Source organism: Lepus europaeus, chromosome 5 (assembly GCF_033115175.1).
Source record: "Lepus europaeus isolate LE1 chromosome 5, mLepTim1.pri, whole genome shotgun sequence".
In the NCBI taxonomy this organism is placed as follows: domain Eukaryota; kingdom Metazoa; phylum Chordata; class Mammalia; order Lagomorpha; family Leporidae; genus Lepus; species Lepus europaeus.
In genome coordinates, this window is record NC_084831.1 from 1,741,960 (window position 1) to 1,754,628 (window position 12,669).

Consider the following 12,669-nt stretch of genomic DNA (forward strand, 5'->3'; position numbering starts at 1 on the left):
CGCCACAGGCCGTGTCTTAACACGCTGCACCACAGCACCAGCCCCCAGTAAACCCCCCGTCAAAGAAAGGGGCACTTCTGAGCGTGGGTTTCAATCAAGGACACTAAGATGTTTGTAGCAAAGCCGCCGATGCAGGGCCAGATGTAATGAGCAGTGTGGATGACAAAGGTGGGGGGAGAAGGGGACAGGATGACGGGCAGGTGACCTGGGCCGCTCCCCGCCCTGTGGCAGCTGAGGTTTCGGGGAGCAGTCTCCTCGTCTTGCTCACAGAAAGCGGAGAGGGGTGTGACCTGCCTGTTTCCATGGCAACATCTGTGATGCCACACCGACTCCCAGGATGCCCTGGAACAAGGGGCTTCTGTGGTCCGTGTGGGTACACGTGTGGGGCCCTGACACCCTGAGCCACGCCGAGGAGAGGGCCCCAGGGCCAGCTGGAGCTGACGTCCTGGTTCCGGCTGCCATTCTGCTCTTTGTCCCGCCTTCCTGATGTTACCTAGAAAAACCAACACGTCCAAGAGGCAGATCTGGGAGCCCAAGCCGATGGCCAAGGGCTTGATGGCTCTCCAGACCATGGCCGGCAGGGACAGCAAGAACCTGGAGGAGAGACTGTGCCGAGCCCAGCGCCGCCTCCGGCTGCCCGAGGTCGTCCCCAGCCACCCCGGGAAGATGGTGCGTGGGGGGTGCGGGCCGGCAGGGGCTCATAGGAGGGCGTGGCCAGTGACTGGCCCCTCCTGCTTGCGAGGCCCATGTGCACCTGTCACAGGCAGGTGTTCCCCAGGGTTCAGGTGGCCAAGGGTCCGCGCGCTGATGGGGGCCGTTCCCCGCCAGCCCTGGCTTCCTCCTCTTTCCCTGGGAGGAGCTGCTAGACTGCTTCCCCCGAACTCTGTGGCTCCCTTGCCCTGGACGGCCAAGGCCAGGGTGCGTGCTCAGGCCCACGGCACCCAGGAGGGCAGTGGAGGGGAGGGGGGAAAGAACCCGGAAAGGCCCACGGCAGGGTTCACTGTCCCCTGCCTGAGCCTAGGAGCCGAGCCGGCCGCCTGGGCTCCATAGCATCTGAGATGGACTTGGCTGACAGCAGCGGTGCCCGCCGGGCTGCCTGGGGGAGGGAACGGGGAGGGCGGTAGTGCACCCACGGGGGGGCCTTGCAGCCTGGGGCAGGCGGCGGCACCCAGGGCTCGTCTCTCCAGGATGGTCTCACGGCACCCACTCTGCAGAGTAAACTGGACCTGGAGAGCCCCACCGGCCCCACGCCCACCCCGGAGGAGCAGGGGATGGAGTTGAGCCTGCGGCCTGGCTGCCCACAGTTCAGCACCAGAGCCACGTCCACGTCCCAGTTCGGTGAGAGCCACTGCCCAGGGCCAGCGGTGCGAACCGCCTGCCTCCTGGCTCGTGCCAGCCTGTGCGGGCCTCAGCCGCTGCCCCCAACACTTGCTCTGTGTGCGAGCTCAGGGGAGGGGACGCCAGCAGGACCACGTGGCGCGGGGGTGGTCACCGTCGCCGCCGGCTCTTCTAGTCGGTGGTTGCTGGGGGACGGGGGAGACAGAAGTGGCCAGAGATTCCAGAAGCTCTGGAAAGAGGCCCACACGGCCACAGAGAGCTCATTAGGAACGGCGGCTCACGAGGAGTGCCAGCAGCGCCCCACCGAGGCCCTGGTTGTCTGCCGTGGACGACGGGGGCGGAGACGAGCTGCCCAGCTCCGCGCCCCCAGGCGGCTTTCGCCAGAGTCCAGGCTTCATCCCCGCGTCCCGTCCCGGCGGCAGGGCCTGGGCCTGGTCTGCGTCCCTGCACCCGGGACTCTCAGCGGAGACAGGAAACCTGAGGCTCCACCTGTGGCCAGCAGGGGGCGCCTGCCCAGGGGTCTCAGCCAGCAGTGGGGCCACCGCGGGGGCTCCCACCCTTTGCCAGTGTGAGGGTTTCTGTGGGCGGCTGGGGCTCCGGTCTCCGGGGCAGAGGGGCAGCAGGGTCCTGGGAGGGGGTCTGCACCTCCTGCTGCTCCGGGGCCATCGCCACTGGCACGGTTCCTGATGGAAGGGGACACAGCCTGCCCGGGGCTGGGCTGGAGCCTCTGCAGCACTTCTGTGTACAGAGGAGAGCCGTCTGCCCACCCTCGCAGGGGCACAGGCACTCCAGGGGCTGCTCTGGGACCCCTGAGGCCTTGCTCTGAAGCACCTGTTGTTCAAGTCCACGTATGGTGGAGAAAGTTGCTGTGGCTCCCGCCTGGTGTTTACAAACGATTGAGCTAACGACCTCGGGACGGGAGAGCCTGGCCGTCACCGCTTGTGCCTCTGCACCTGCAGATTCAGCCACCATGCTGGCCCTCCTCAGGGAGGAGTGCGTGCGCCCGGAGACCCGGAGGACGGAGGACCCGCTCCTGGGAGGACGCGTCTCAGACATGACTGTGGACGGTGAGGGAGGACCAGGGCCCGTGGGGTCCTGAGCACCAAGCCTGCTCCCCTGGGGCACGTCTGCGGGGCGGGCCCTGCCTTCACCAAGCGGCTGCTGAGTTCCTCTCTCTGGCGAAAGCATGGCGGGGATTGTGTCGCCCGCTCGGCCGCTGTGTCCCTCACAGTGGGGTCGGGGACGCCTCCCTGCAGACACAGACAGCCCTGCACCGCCGCTTCCACAAGGATGGACACACAGCTGGATGCTTTTACAAGGGGACCCAGAGCCTGGAGCCACCGGCTCCCCTGGGGCTCGGGAAGGTGGGGATTCGGCCTCGGTGCGAGAAGGGGGTGCGGTGCCCGGGTGCAGGGGGCAGCTGAGGACGGCCCCGGGGCCCGGCTTCCAGCCAGGTGCCTCCCTCCTGGGATTCGCCACACATGGCTGGATGCTGCCTCCATTTCTCTCTCTCTCTCTCTCTCTCTCTCTCTCTCTCTCTCTCTCTCAGAATTGTTTATTTGAAAGGCAGAGTTACAGAGAGAGAGAGAGACAGAGAGAGAGAGAGACAGAGATCTTCCATCTGCTGGTTCACTCCCCAGATGGCTGCAATGGCCAGGGCTGGGCCAGGCTGAAGCCAGGAGCTGGGATGTGAAGGGGGTCCGGGCTGCTGGCGTCCTGTGGGGGAGCCAGGCGGAGTGAGCCTTGTCCAGGGTGACCAGGGCTGGGGGAATGTCCTGGCCAGGAGGAAGCTGGCCGCCCCGGTTCCCCGGGGCTTTGCAGGGTGCGTTAGGTGCCAGCACAGCTTTGGGGACGGGTGTGTAGCCGAGCGCCCTTGGAGGCAAGACCCCCAGGGCTCGGCCCAGGTCTCTGGTCCTGACTCCGTCCGCCCCGCGGAGCGCGCCTTCGCCGCTGGGGCTGGGCGTTCGGGCGATAGTGAGGGTGGCGACAATCGGGAGACAGACAGACAGGAGTCGAGCAGCAGACGGGGCTGCTGGGCAGTCCTGAGAGGCGGACGTCGCCGTGGGCGCCCGGGGTGGAGCCTGGCCGCAGCCCCCATCTGCTCCCCCCCAGGCCGCCCCCTGCCGCCCAGCAAGAGCCTCTGCGAGCTGAGTTACTTGCGGAGGTTCCAGGAGTCCCAGACCTGGAGTCGGAGCAGCAGCAGCAGCAGCCTGCAGGCAGCCCGGAGCCCCCAGCCCAGGAAGGTGCCCTGGTACATCTCGGTCATCCTCGAGAAGGTACCCCCCTCCCGCGCGCCCTCACTCCTCGCCCCGCCCTGGAGGCTCTGGTTCAGTGTCGGGTCAGCCGTGGCCCCTGACGCCCCACCTACACAGCAGAGGCCCCCAGTCCCACACACGTGGCACACGTGGCGGTTGAAGCTGGCCGGTACGCGCCGGACGTGTGACCTCCCCCCACCCAGAAGCTCCCCCTGTGTTTGATCCGGGAGACCACCAGCTGCGAGCCCCGGGCCACACACAGGTCGAGCCCCGGGCGCTCTAGCGAGGCAGTCTGAGCCGTGCGTCCCCTCCGGCACCGCTCGTCAGGTTCTGGTGTTTGTGCCGCTCAGAAGGGCCGGCGTAACAGGAGGGCGTTCTCCCTGGTACGCTGCTCCACTTCCTGTCCAGCTCCCTGCTGTGGCCTGGGAAAGCAGAGGAGGACGGCCCAAGTGCCTGGGCCCCTGCACCCATGCGGGAGACCCGGAGGAAGCTCCTGGCTCCTGGCCTCGGCTTGGCTTGGCCCTGGCCATTGAGGCCATTTGGGGAGTGAATCCGTGGGTACAAGATTCTCTCTCTGCCTCTCTCTCCCCCGCCCCTTTTTTAAGACTTATTTATTTTTATATGAGAAGCAGAGAGAGAGAGAGAGAGAGGGAATCTCCCACCTGCTGGTGCACTTACCAAATGGCTGCAGTAGCCACGGCTGGGCCAAGGCCAAAGCCAGCAGCCAGGGACCCCACCTGGTTCTCTCCTATGTGGGTGCAGGGACCCAACTACTGGGCCATCTTCTGCCCCCTCCCAGCTGCATGAGCAGAGAGCTGGACTGGAAGCAGAGCAGCCGGGACCTGAGCCGGTGCTCCGGTCTGGGACGCCAGCACGGCGTGTTAGGGTGGACCCCACAGTTGCCTCCCGCCGCGTGACGCCACCTCGGAGGGTGACTTGAGGACAGAGTCGTCTGCAGGTGCCCGGGCGCTTCAGAGAGCTCGTGGAGAAGGGAGTGAGCACACACGTTCATCTCGGTGCTATTTTTAAAAACTCCACGTGCAGTTTCTCCATAATATGCGTTCTCCATGAGCATTTTGAAGACCCCTTCTGTGCATGGATTCCAAATCGTTTTGCCCCAAAATCAACTTACCTTTTCATGCCATTTTCTGCAAACTTTTAGAAGCCGCCCCGTATGTGTTAAAAGGATCGCAGGGTTGCCAGTAAGCCAAACAGCGGGGGAGGGGGAGCCGCGGGGGAGGGGCTGCCGGCGCGGCTGCCACCAGGAGCTCCGAAGGTGTCACTGGGGTCTCCGTTCTCTCCTCTGAGCCCCTGGGGAGGCACTGGCTCTTAGCACCAGCGGCAGGGATGTCCTGTCTGGGCAGCTCGGCAGGAGCCGCGCGGCTCCTTCCCCCTCGTGGCCAGGCGCTGAGATGTGATTCCCACCACGGCCTCTCCCTCGCTGCTGAGCCTCAGAGGTCAAGGACAGTGGTAGGAACTGGCACACGCGGGGCTGCCGTGTGACGCAGGCGGTTACGCCGCTGCCTGGGCTGGGAGCGCCCAGCTCAAGTCCTGCCACTCTGCCCTGACCCAGCTCCCTGCTAACACGCGTGGGAGGCCGCAGGTGACGGCCCAAGTGCTTGGGCCCCTGCCACCCGGGGGAGACCCAGATGGAGCTCCTGGCTATGGCTTCAGCCTGGCCGCTCGGGGGTGAACCAGTGGGTGGAGGTTGCCTCTCCCTTCCTCTGTGGCCGCTCCCTCCCCCCGCTGGGGCTTCTGTTGTCCGAATCCCTGAGATGGCCGAGGCCCATGCCCCCCTTATCACGGCAGTGGAGACTCTGCCTCTGTCTCGGGCTCCATTCTAACCTGCTTTCCGTGGCTGTACCGACGTGCCTGAGGCTGGGGCTAGGCAAAGAAGAAAGGTCGGGGGCCGGCGCTGTGGCGTAGCGGGTAAAGCCGCCGTCTGCTGTGCCAGCATCCCATATGGGCACCGGTACGAGTCCTGGCTGCTCCACTTCCCATCCAGCTCTCTGCTGTGGCCTGGGAAAGCAGTAGAGGATGGTCCAAGTCCTTGGGCCCCTGCACCCGTGTGGGAGACCAGGAAGAATCTCCCGGCTCCTGGCTTCGGATCAGCCCAGCTCTGGCTGTTGTGGCCAATTGGGGAGTGAACCAGTGGATGGAAGACCTCTTTCTCTCTCTCTCTCTCTCTCTCTCTCTCTCTCTGTCTCTGCCTCTCCTTCTCTCTCTGTGTAACTCTTTCAAATAAATAAATAAATAAATCTTAAAAAAAAAAAAAGAAGAGGAGGAGGAGAGGTTCATCAAGCTCCCAGCTTTGGGCTGACATTCTACCCTGGGGCAGCCCCTTCGATCGATTTGGCCTCTGGTGGGGCCCCTGGCTGTGTCACACAGCAGCCGGCCTGGGATGAGCAGGTGCCAGAGGGTGTCGGCCAGGTCACGTGGTCAAGACAAGAAGCCAGAGAGTGCACGTTGTTCCCGTGAGAAAAAACCTCAGTGAACCCCATCAATCCCCAGAGACTCTACCACCTCTCATTGGCTCCACCCCTTAAAGGGCCACCTGCTCCCAGCACGGCCACACCCCACACTGGGGACCACACTTCCAGCACATGGACCCCCCCAGGGAGGGGGGACACACCGAGACCACACACCCCCACGCAGGGCCCAGGACAGCAGACCCGCCCCCTCTGCTCTGGGGCGTGGCTGGAGGTGGGTGTGGCCGTCCGGCCCACGGCTGCTCCGTTTCCTGCCAGGACTGCCGCCTGCGCCGGCTGGAAGCCGAGATCCAGCGCCTCTCCAGGCTGGAGACCCAGGTCCGGAAGAAGGAGGAGGAGCTCCTGGCGCTGCAGGAGGAGAAGGAGGCCCTGAGGAGGCAGCTGAAGGGTCTGCTCCGGAGCAGGGGCCCCGAGGCGGCCACGTCCCCTCCCAGGAGGGTGAGCCACCGGGGCGGGCAGAGCTGTGGGCACTGCTTCCACCTCACCCGCGCCTGCTGGGGACCCGCAGCACCGGGCACGGCCCCAGGGCCACCCCACCCCGGGGCCTCCGGGTTTGGGTTGACAGAGGTGGGCAGGAGCGCGAGGGAAGGCGGGAGCCACGCGCTGGATGCCTGGACATTTGCCGTCCCTCTCCCGCTGCCCCACCAGGCAAGGCACGCGCTTCCCACCCTCGGCTCCTCCCTGGGACCTGGGGCCCTGCTCCCCTCGAAGTGTGGAGGACGAGAGGCTGGCGTGAGCCTCCTGGGCAGCGGGGCTCGGGTCGCCCTGACTGGGCTGCCAGTGCCTTCCCCGTCTCCCAGGCTTGGCCTCGGCCTCCTTGTGGGTACATGGCCTGCCCCCTGCCCTCTCCTGGCTCCCGGCCTGGGCTGTGTGGGGCCCAGAGCTGCTCACCTGGTCTTCCCAGGATCCCCATCCTCGCCTTGGACACAGGCCAAGCTCATGCCGGGGTCAGACAGGAAGGTGGGGGAGGGTCAGAGCCAGGTTCGGGCTGTGCCTAACGCCTTGAGGGCACCAGGGCGTGTGCTGGGCCAGGGCCGGCAATGGCACCCAACGCATGCCAGCCTGAACCTGGCCCTCCGTCCTTCCAAATGGCCGTGCTCAGCACTGCAAGGCCACTTGCCGGGGCTGCTGCCTCCCCCACCCCCCACAGAGCTGCAGGTCTCGCCCTGCTCCACCGACATGGCACCCACTTCCGGTCGTCTGCCGGGGCGTGGGGACGCTGCCTGCCCCCGTCTGGGGCGGGTGGCAGTGGCGTGCCATCTGTGGGTGCCGTGTCCACCCCAGCGCCTTCGCAGGGGCGGCCGTCGGAAGCCACGCTGAAGCTGGGCAGGCTGAGCATCCTCAAGGCCCTGGACAGGGACGAGGAGGAGCCGCAGCCGCGCACTGAGGTCTGGCCCTGCCCAGGAGCCCCCAGGCCGCGAACCCCCAGGGCTGTCCCGGTTGGTGCTAGGCACCAAGGAGGCCCGGGTCCTGGGTGCCCCTACACACAGCCCTGGCCGGGGCTGGCCCCGCCACACTCCAGGGCAGCAGCGGGGGGTGGAGGTGGGCTGGGAGGCCCCAGGTCCGTTCTAGTCTCCTCATCCAGTAGGCACAAGGCTGGGAGCCCCTGAAGCCTGGACCGGGCTGCCGGCAGGTGCACCCCTCTCCCTGGACTCCACCCATAGCAGCCCTGAACGAGGTCCCCCACCCTGTGCAAGAGCCCCCACCGCCTGGGGTGCCCACCTGCCCCGCCCCTTCTCCCAGATGCAGGAGGAGAGCTCAGCGCCGCCGGCCGCCCAGGAGCCGGGGCTGGAGGGCGTCAAGGAGGAAGTCCCGGAGCCGGAGCCGGGGCCTGAGCGGGTGGAGCTCAGGAGACACAGGGACCAGGCGGGCCAGCACGGGGCTGCGCAGGAGAAGGGCCGTGAGGGAGAGGAGGAGGAGGAGGAGGAAGAGGAGGAGGAGGAGGAGGAGGTGGAGGAGGAGGAGGAGAGGGAGCTGACGGAGGAGGAGGACGTCTTCAGGTACCAGGCTTACTCCCTGACGGACACCTTCGAGGAGGAGCTCATGGCCCAGCTGGAGGAGTACGAGCAGGCGATCCTGGAGTTCCAGCGCGAGCTGGAGCTCACCAGGAGCAAGTACTCCCTGGCCACAGGTAGCGCGCTGCACGCGGGCGGGCGTGGCCCCGGGGGCTCTGCCCGCTCCGCTCGGCTCACGCCCCCCACCCCTCTGCGCACCAGGAGCCATCACGTGTCTGCAGCGCCAGATGGATTTCCAGGAGTCCCAGCTGCGAAAGACGCGCATGGAGAACGAGGCGCTGCAGAAGGAGCTCCGGGAACGAAGCCAGCAGCTGCAAGCCATGTCCGACAAGGTGGCCGTGTGCATAGCAACCGCCGGCCTCGCTGCCCCTGCCCCCCCGCGGCTCGGGGAGGCACCGCCCGCCCCCGTCCTCCTGATGGACGCTCTGAGCTTGGGGTGCGAAGCAGCTGGCCCAGGGGCCCACCCGGCTGCCCGGAGGCTGAGCCCCACGGGCCCGGCCACAGCTCTGCACTGCCTCCTGCCAGAATGTTTGTCCCTGGGCGGCTCCTGGCCCCAGTCCTGGCCCCCTTCGTGCGGGGGGGCTGCTAATCCACGGCGCTTTGTCCTGCTAAGCATCTGTAGTTGTTTCGAAGTCACTTCCTAATCGTCTGAAGAGTCGGATCCCCCCCCCAGGCCTATCTACCCTGACCCCTCCCTTCTGCTCTCCTCCCCCACGGCCACTGCTCTGTTCTTCTAGAAGGTTCTTTAAGGGCTCTCTCTCCATATCCGGAAGCGGCGTGCTCAGAACACCATTCTAGATTTTTCCGCATCTTCTCTCTTTCCTCCCCTCCATGCCCCTCCCAGCGTTGCTGCATCGCATCCGTGGGATCGGTGCCCATCATCGTCACGGAGACACATGCATGTAACTGCAGCAGCCAACGCTCTGAGAAGCGACGCTAACGTTCATTACAGAGTTGTGCTTTTCAAAGATTTATTTATTTATTCTGAAGGTCAGAATTACAGGGAGAGGGAGAGAGACAGCGCGAGATCTTGCATCTGCTGGCTCACTCCCCAGACGGCTGCCATGGCCAGGGCTGGGCCAGGCCGAAGCCAGGAGCCCCATCCAGGACCGGGCAGAACCAGCAGGGCGCACCAGTGCCGGCCCCTCTAGAGCCATATGTTGAGGGCTTCCCTCTTGGTTTGATTGGATTCCCCGAAATCCAGGACACCCGCAGGATTTCCTGCCTGGAGGGTGACAGACACAGCGCTGGTATTCCAGGGGGCCGCATGCTGGGAGCAGCCCGGCTCTCCACGCTCAGCAGCCACACGTGGCCTCCTGGGCCTGGGGTCTCTGCGGGGTCTGCCAGGGTGAAGAGCAGGCAGGGACCCAGCGGCTCGAGGTCGGGCCGCCTCCCTCCCCTCCTCAGCCTCCCCACAGACGGGCTCCGGACGGCGTCTTCCCGGGGCCCACCCAGGTCCAGGTCACCTGCCGGCTCTGCCACGTCAGAGGCCACGCGGCCGTCTGTGAGCCAGGATGTGGGGGGGGGGGGGCGGACGGAGTCAGACGCCGCCCCACCTGTGCTGCGTCCAGGGCGGCCTGGGAGCCGACCGCTCGCTCCGTCCGTCTCGCAGTTCTCCAGCCTCCGGGGAGGACAAGAAACACCAGGAGCTGATGGGGCTCACGGAGAGGGACAACCTCCTGCTCCGACAGGTGACCTCCGGGGAGGCCCCGCCCTTGCCGCCAGCCCTGATGCCTCCATGGTGTGGAGGCCGCGGCTGGAGTCTCCCCAGCTGAGCCTGCCTGGGCCGTGGAGCCACACGGCCGGGGGGCGGGGGAGCCTCGCGGGGCTGTGGGGGTGGAAGGGCCCACAGGAAGCCATCAGGAGCTGCCTAGAGGTGGGCGGGACGAGATGGGCTCACTCTGTCCTCCCTGGCGCCCCCAGCAAGTGTCGGAACTGGACAGCGAGCTTGCCCGGCGGGGCCTCCTCCTCGCAGAGCTGGAGGCCAAGGTCAGCGAGCTGCAGGCGCAGGTGGACCTGGGCCAGAACCACCTACACAGGCAGAAGCAGCTGTGGGAGGACCTGCAGGGCAGGAACGAGGGTGACCCGGCAGGCGGAGCAGCAGGCCCGTGTGGCCCTCGAGAGCACCCAGGCCAGGGTACGCCGAGCCCCCGCACGGCGCCGGCCCAGGGCAGCCAGGGCTCGGTTCACTGGCTCGCTGGGCCTGGGGTGAAGGGGGAGGGGCGCACAGCACACAGGGAAGTTGGCTCCTGGACGGGGGCTGCACTCGCCTTCGGGAGAAAGTGGGTCTTGGGCTGGGCTGTGAGGGTCGTCTGCCGGGAGGAGATGAGTGACAGCCGTGCAGCAGGGATGCAAAGCCCGGTAGCCGTTCCCGCAGAGCTGTTGCACACAGGGCACTGAGGCGGGAGGGCTCAGCAGCCCCCCGGGACCCCAGACCGGCTCTGAGCCCCACCGTCTCAACTCGGGCCCTGCTCAGCGCCACGGTGGACGTGAGGGCAGGCACGGGGCGGGGGAGGAGCCACGCATCTGCTTCTGAGGGCCCCGGGCCCCCAAAGGGAAGGCAGCAGCGAGCTGGCCTGGACCTAGAACCCAAGCCGCAGCAGAGGCAGGGGCCGGGAAATCCCAGCACTGCCCCCGCCCGGGAGAGCCCGGAGCCGCCGCCCTCGGGCTGGATCACCGCGACTCTGGTCCTTTCTGTAGAGCTGGGCTTCAGTCGGGCACCTGTGCCAGCGACAGTGCCCGGCTGGCGGAGGCACGCAGGCGTCACTGTGTGCCTGTTCCTGGCCGAGGGCTCTGTGGCCCCAACAGCGGGGGCAGCTGTCAGCTCACCTCTGGGGGTGGCCTGGGCCCTGGCGCCAAAAACCCCCAAGACCTTAAAGGCCAACTGCCTATGTCCCCAGCACACCGTGGTCCCCAGGAAGTGGAGGAAGGACCTGTGTACCCCCTGGGGGTGGGGGTGGGGCGCTGGAGCTGCAGGGACCCCGCCCCGGGGCCTGAGCTGAAGAGGGGGTGGCCAGGGCTCATAAGGGGCTTTTGGACTGTGCGGGTTTTACTTTTCCAAAGGAAGAAAAAAAGTGGCATGGGAGAGATTTGGGTTCCAGCGAAGGCCGCCCGGGTCTGGGTTCTGACCTGGCGCCCCCAGCTCAGGACGCCCCCGGGGCTCACCCACCCCAGGCCCCTGCTCCTGAAGCCGGGCGCTCTGTTCCCTTCGCTCGCAGCTCGAGAGGCTGAGGAATAAGATCCTCCAGGCCACCTTCAGCGTCACCAGGGTTCAAGTCCCTGTCCATGGAGATCACCGACAGCGACATCCTGGAAGCCCTACAGGTCCGTCTGGGGGGGGGGGGGTGGCTGGGGCCCCTCCAGGCCGGGCCCCCTCCAGGCTGGGGATCCCTCCAGGCCGGACCCCCTCCAGGCCGGGCCCCCTCCAGTCTGGGCTCCCTCCAGGCCGGGCCCCCTCCAGGCCGGGCCCCCTCCAGGCCGGGCCCCCTCCAGTCTGGGCTCCCTCCAGGCTGGGCCCCCTCCAGGCCGGGCCCCCTCCAGGCTGGGGGATCCCTCCAGGCCGGACCCCCTCCAGGCTGGGGATCCCTCCAGGCCGACCCCCTCCAGTTCGGGCCCCCTCCATGCGGGGCCCCTCCAGGCTGGCCCCCTCCAGGCCGGGCCCCTCCATTCTAGGCCCCCTCCAGGCCGGGCCCCCTCCAGGCCGGGCCCCTCCAGGCTGGCCCCCCTCCAGGCCGGCCCCCTCCAGTCTGGGCCCCCTCCAGGCTGGGGGATCCCTCCAGGCCGGGCCCCCTCCAGGCCGGGCCCCCTCCAGTCTGGGCCCCCTCCAGGCCGGGCCCCCTCCAGTCTGGGCCCCTCCAGGCTGGCCCCCTCCAGGCTGGCCCCCTCCAGGCTGGGCCCCTCCAGGCCGGGCCCCCTCCAGGCCGGGCCCCCTCCAGTCTGGGCCCCCTCCAGGCCGGGCCCCCTCCAGTCTGGCCCCCTCCAGGCTGGCCCCCTCCAGGCCAGGCCCCTCCAGGCTGGTGATCCCTCCAGGCTGGCCCCCTCCAGGCTGGCCCCCTCCAGGCCGGGCCCCCTCCAGTCTGGGCCCCCTCCAGGCCGGGCCCCTCCAGTCTGGGCCCCTCCAGGCCGGGCCCCTCCAGGCTGCGTCTCCCTGTAGAGGATCATCACGGAGAGGAGCGACTTCCACACGCAGCTCAAGCAGAAGGGCGTCAAGGTGCCGCCGCTGCAGCAGTCAGAGGCCGCGCTGCCCATCAAGTCCAGGAAGACCACGTCCAAGTAGAGGCCGCGCCAGGCAGCCCCGCGCGCCGGCATTAAACCTGCTCTGGGCCGCAGCCCCCTGCTTCCTTCCTGGGACCCCCGGCTCCAGCACTCACTCCGCCGGCGCGCTTCCAGCTCCTTCCCTGAGAGACCCCCACACCGCCCCAGCCCCAGGAGGCCTCGGCCCTAGCCCCACGCCGCCCCCCCCCCACCGGCCGGGGAGCTCCGGGCGGCCGCGCCCCCCCAAGTCTGAGACCCCTCCACGGGGACCCCGAGGCCGGCAGCGGGGGCGGGCAGGGGCCGTGGGCGGGTCATCGC

At 67.6% G+C, this 12,669-nt stretch overlaps 1 protein-coding gene across 1 annotated transcript; it reads left to right on the forward strand.

The window, feature by feature from the left end:
- The first annotated feature begins 189 nt into the window (after positions 1-189).
- On the forward strand, positions 190-12,448 carry CCDC27 (coiled-coil domain containing 27). Its single transcript, XM_062193478.1, is given in 16 exon segments — positions 190-200; positions 498-669; positions 1,215-1,338; positions 2,298-2,405; positions 3,451-3,614; positions 6,371-6,520; positions 7,378-7,470; positions 7,826-8,213; positions 8,299-8,429; positions 9,710-9,724; positions 9,726-9,788; positions 10,021-10,176; positions 10,178-10,234; positions 11,316-11,363; positions 11,365-11,421; positions 12,251-12,448. Coding segments are annotated over 16 exon segments (1,860 nt in total). The 3' UTR covers positions 12,374-12,448.
- Positions 12,449-12,669: the final 221 nt, after the last annotated feature.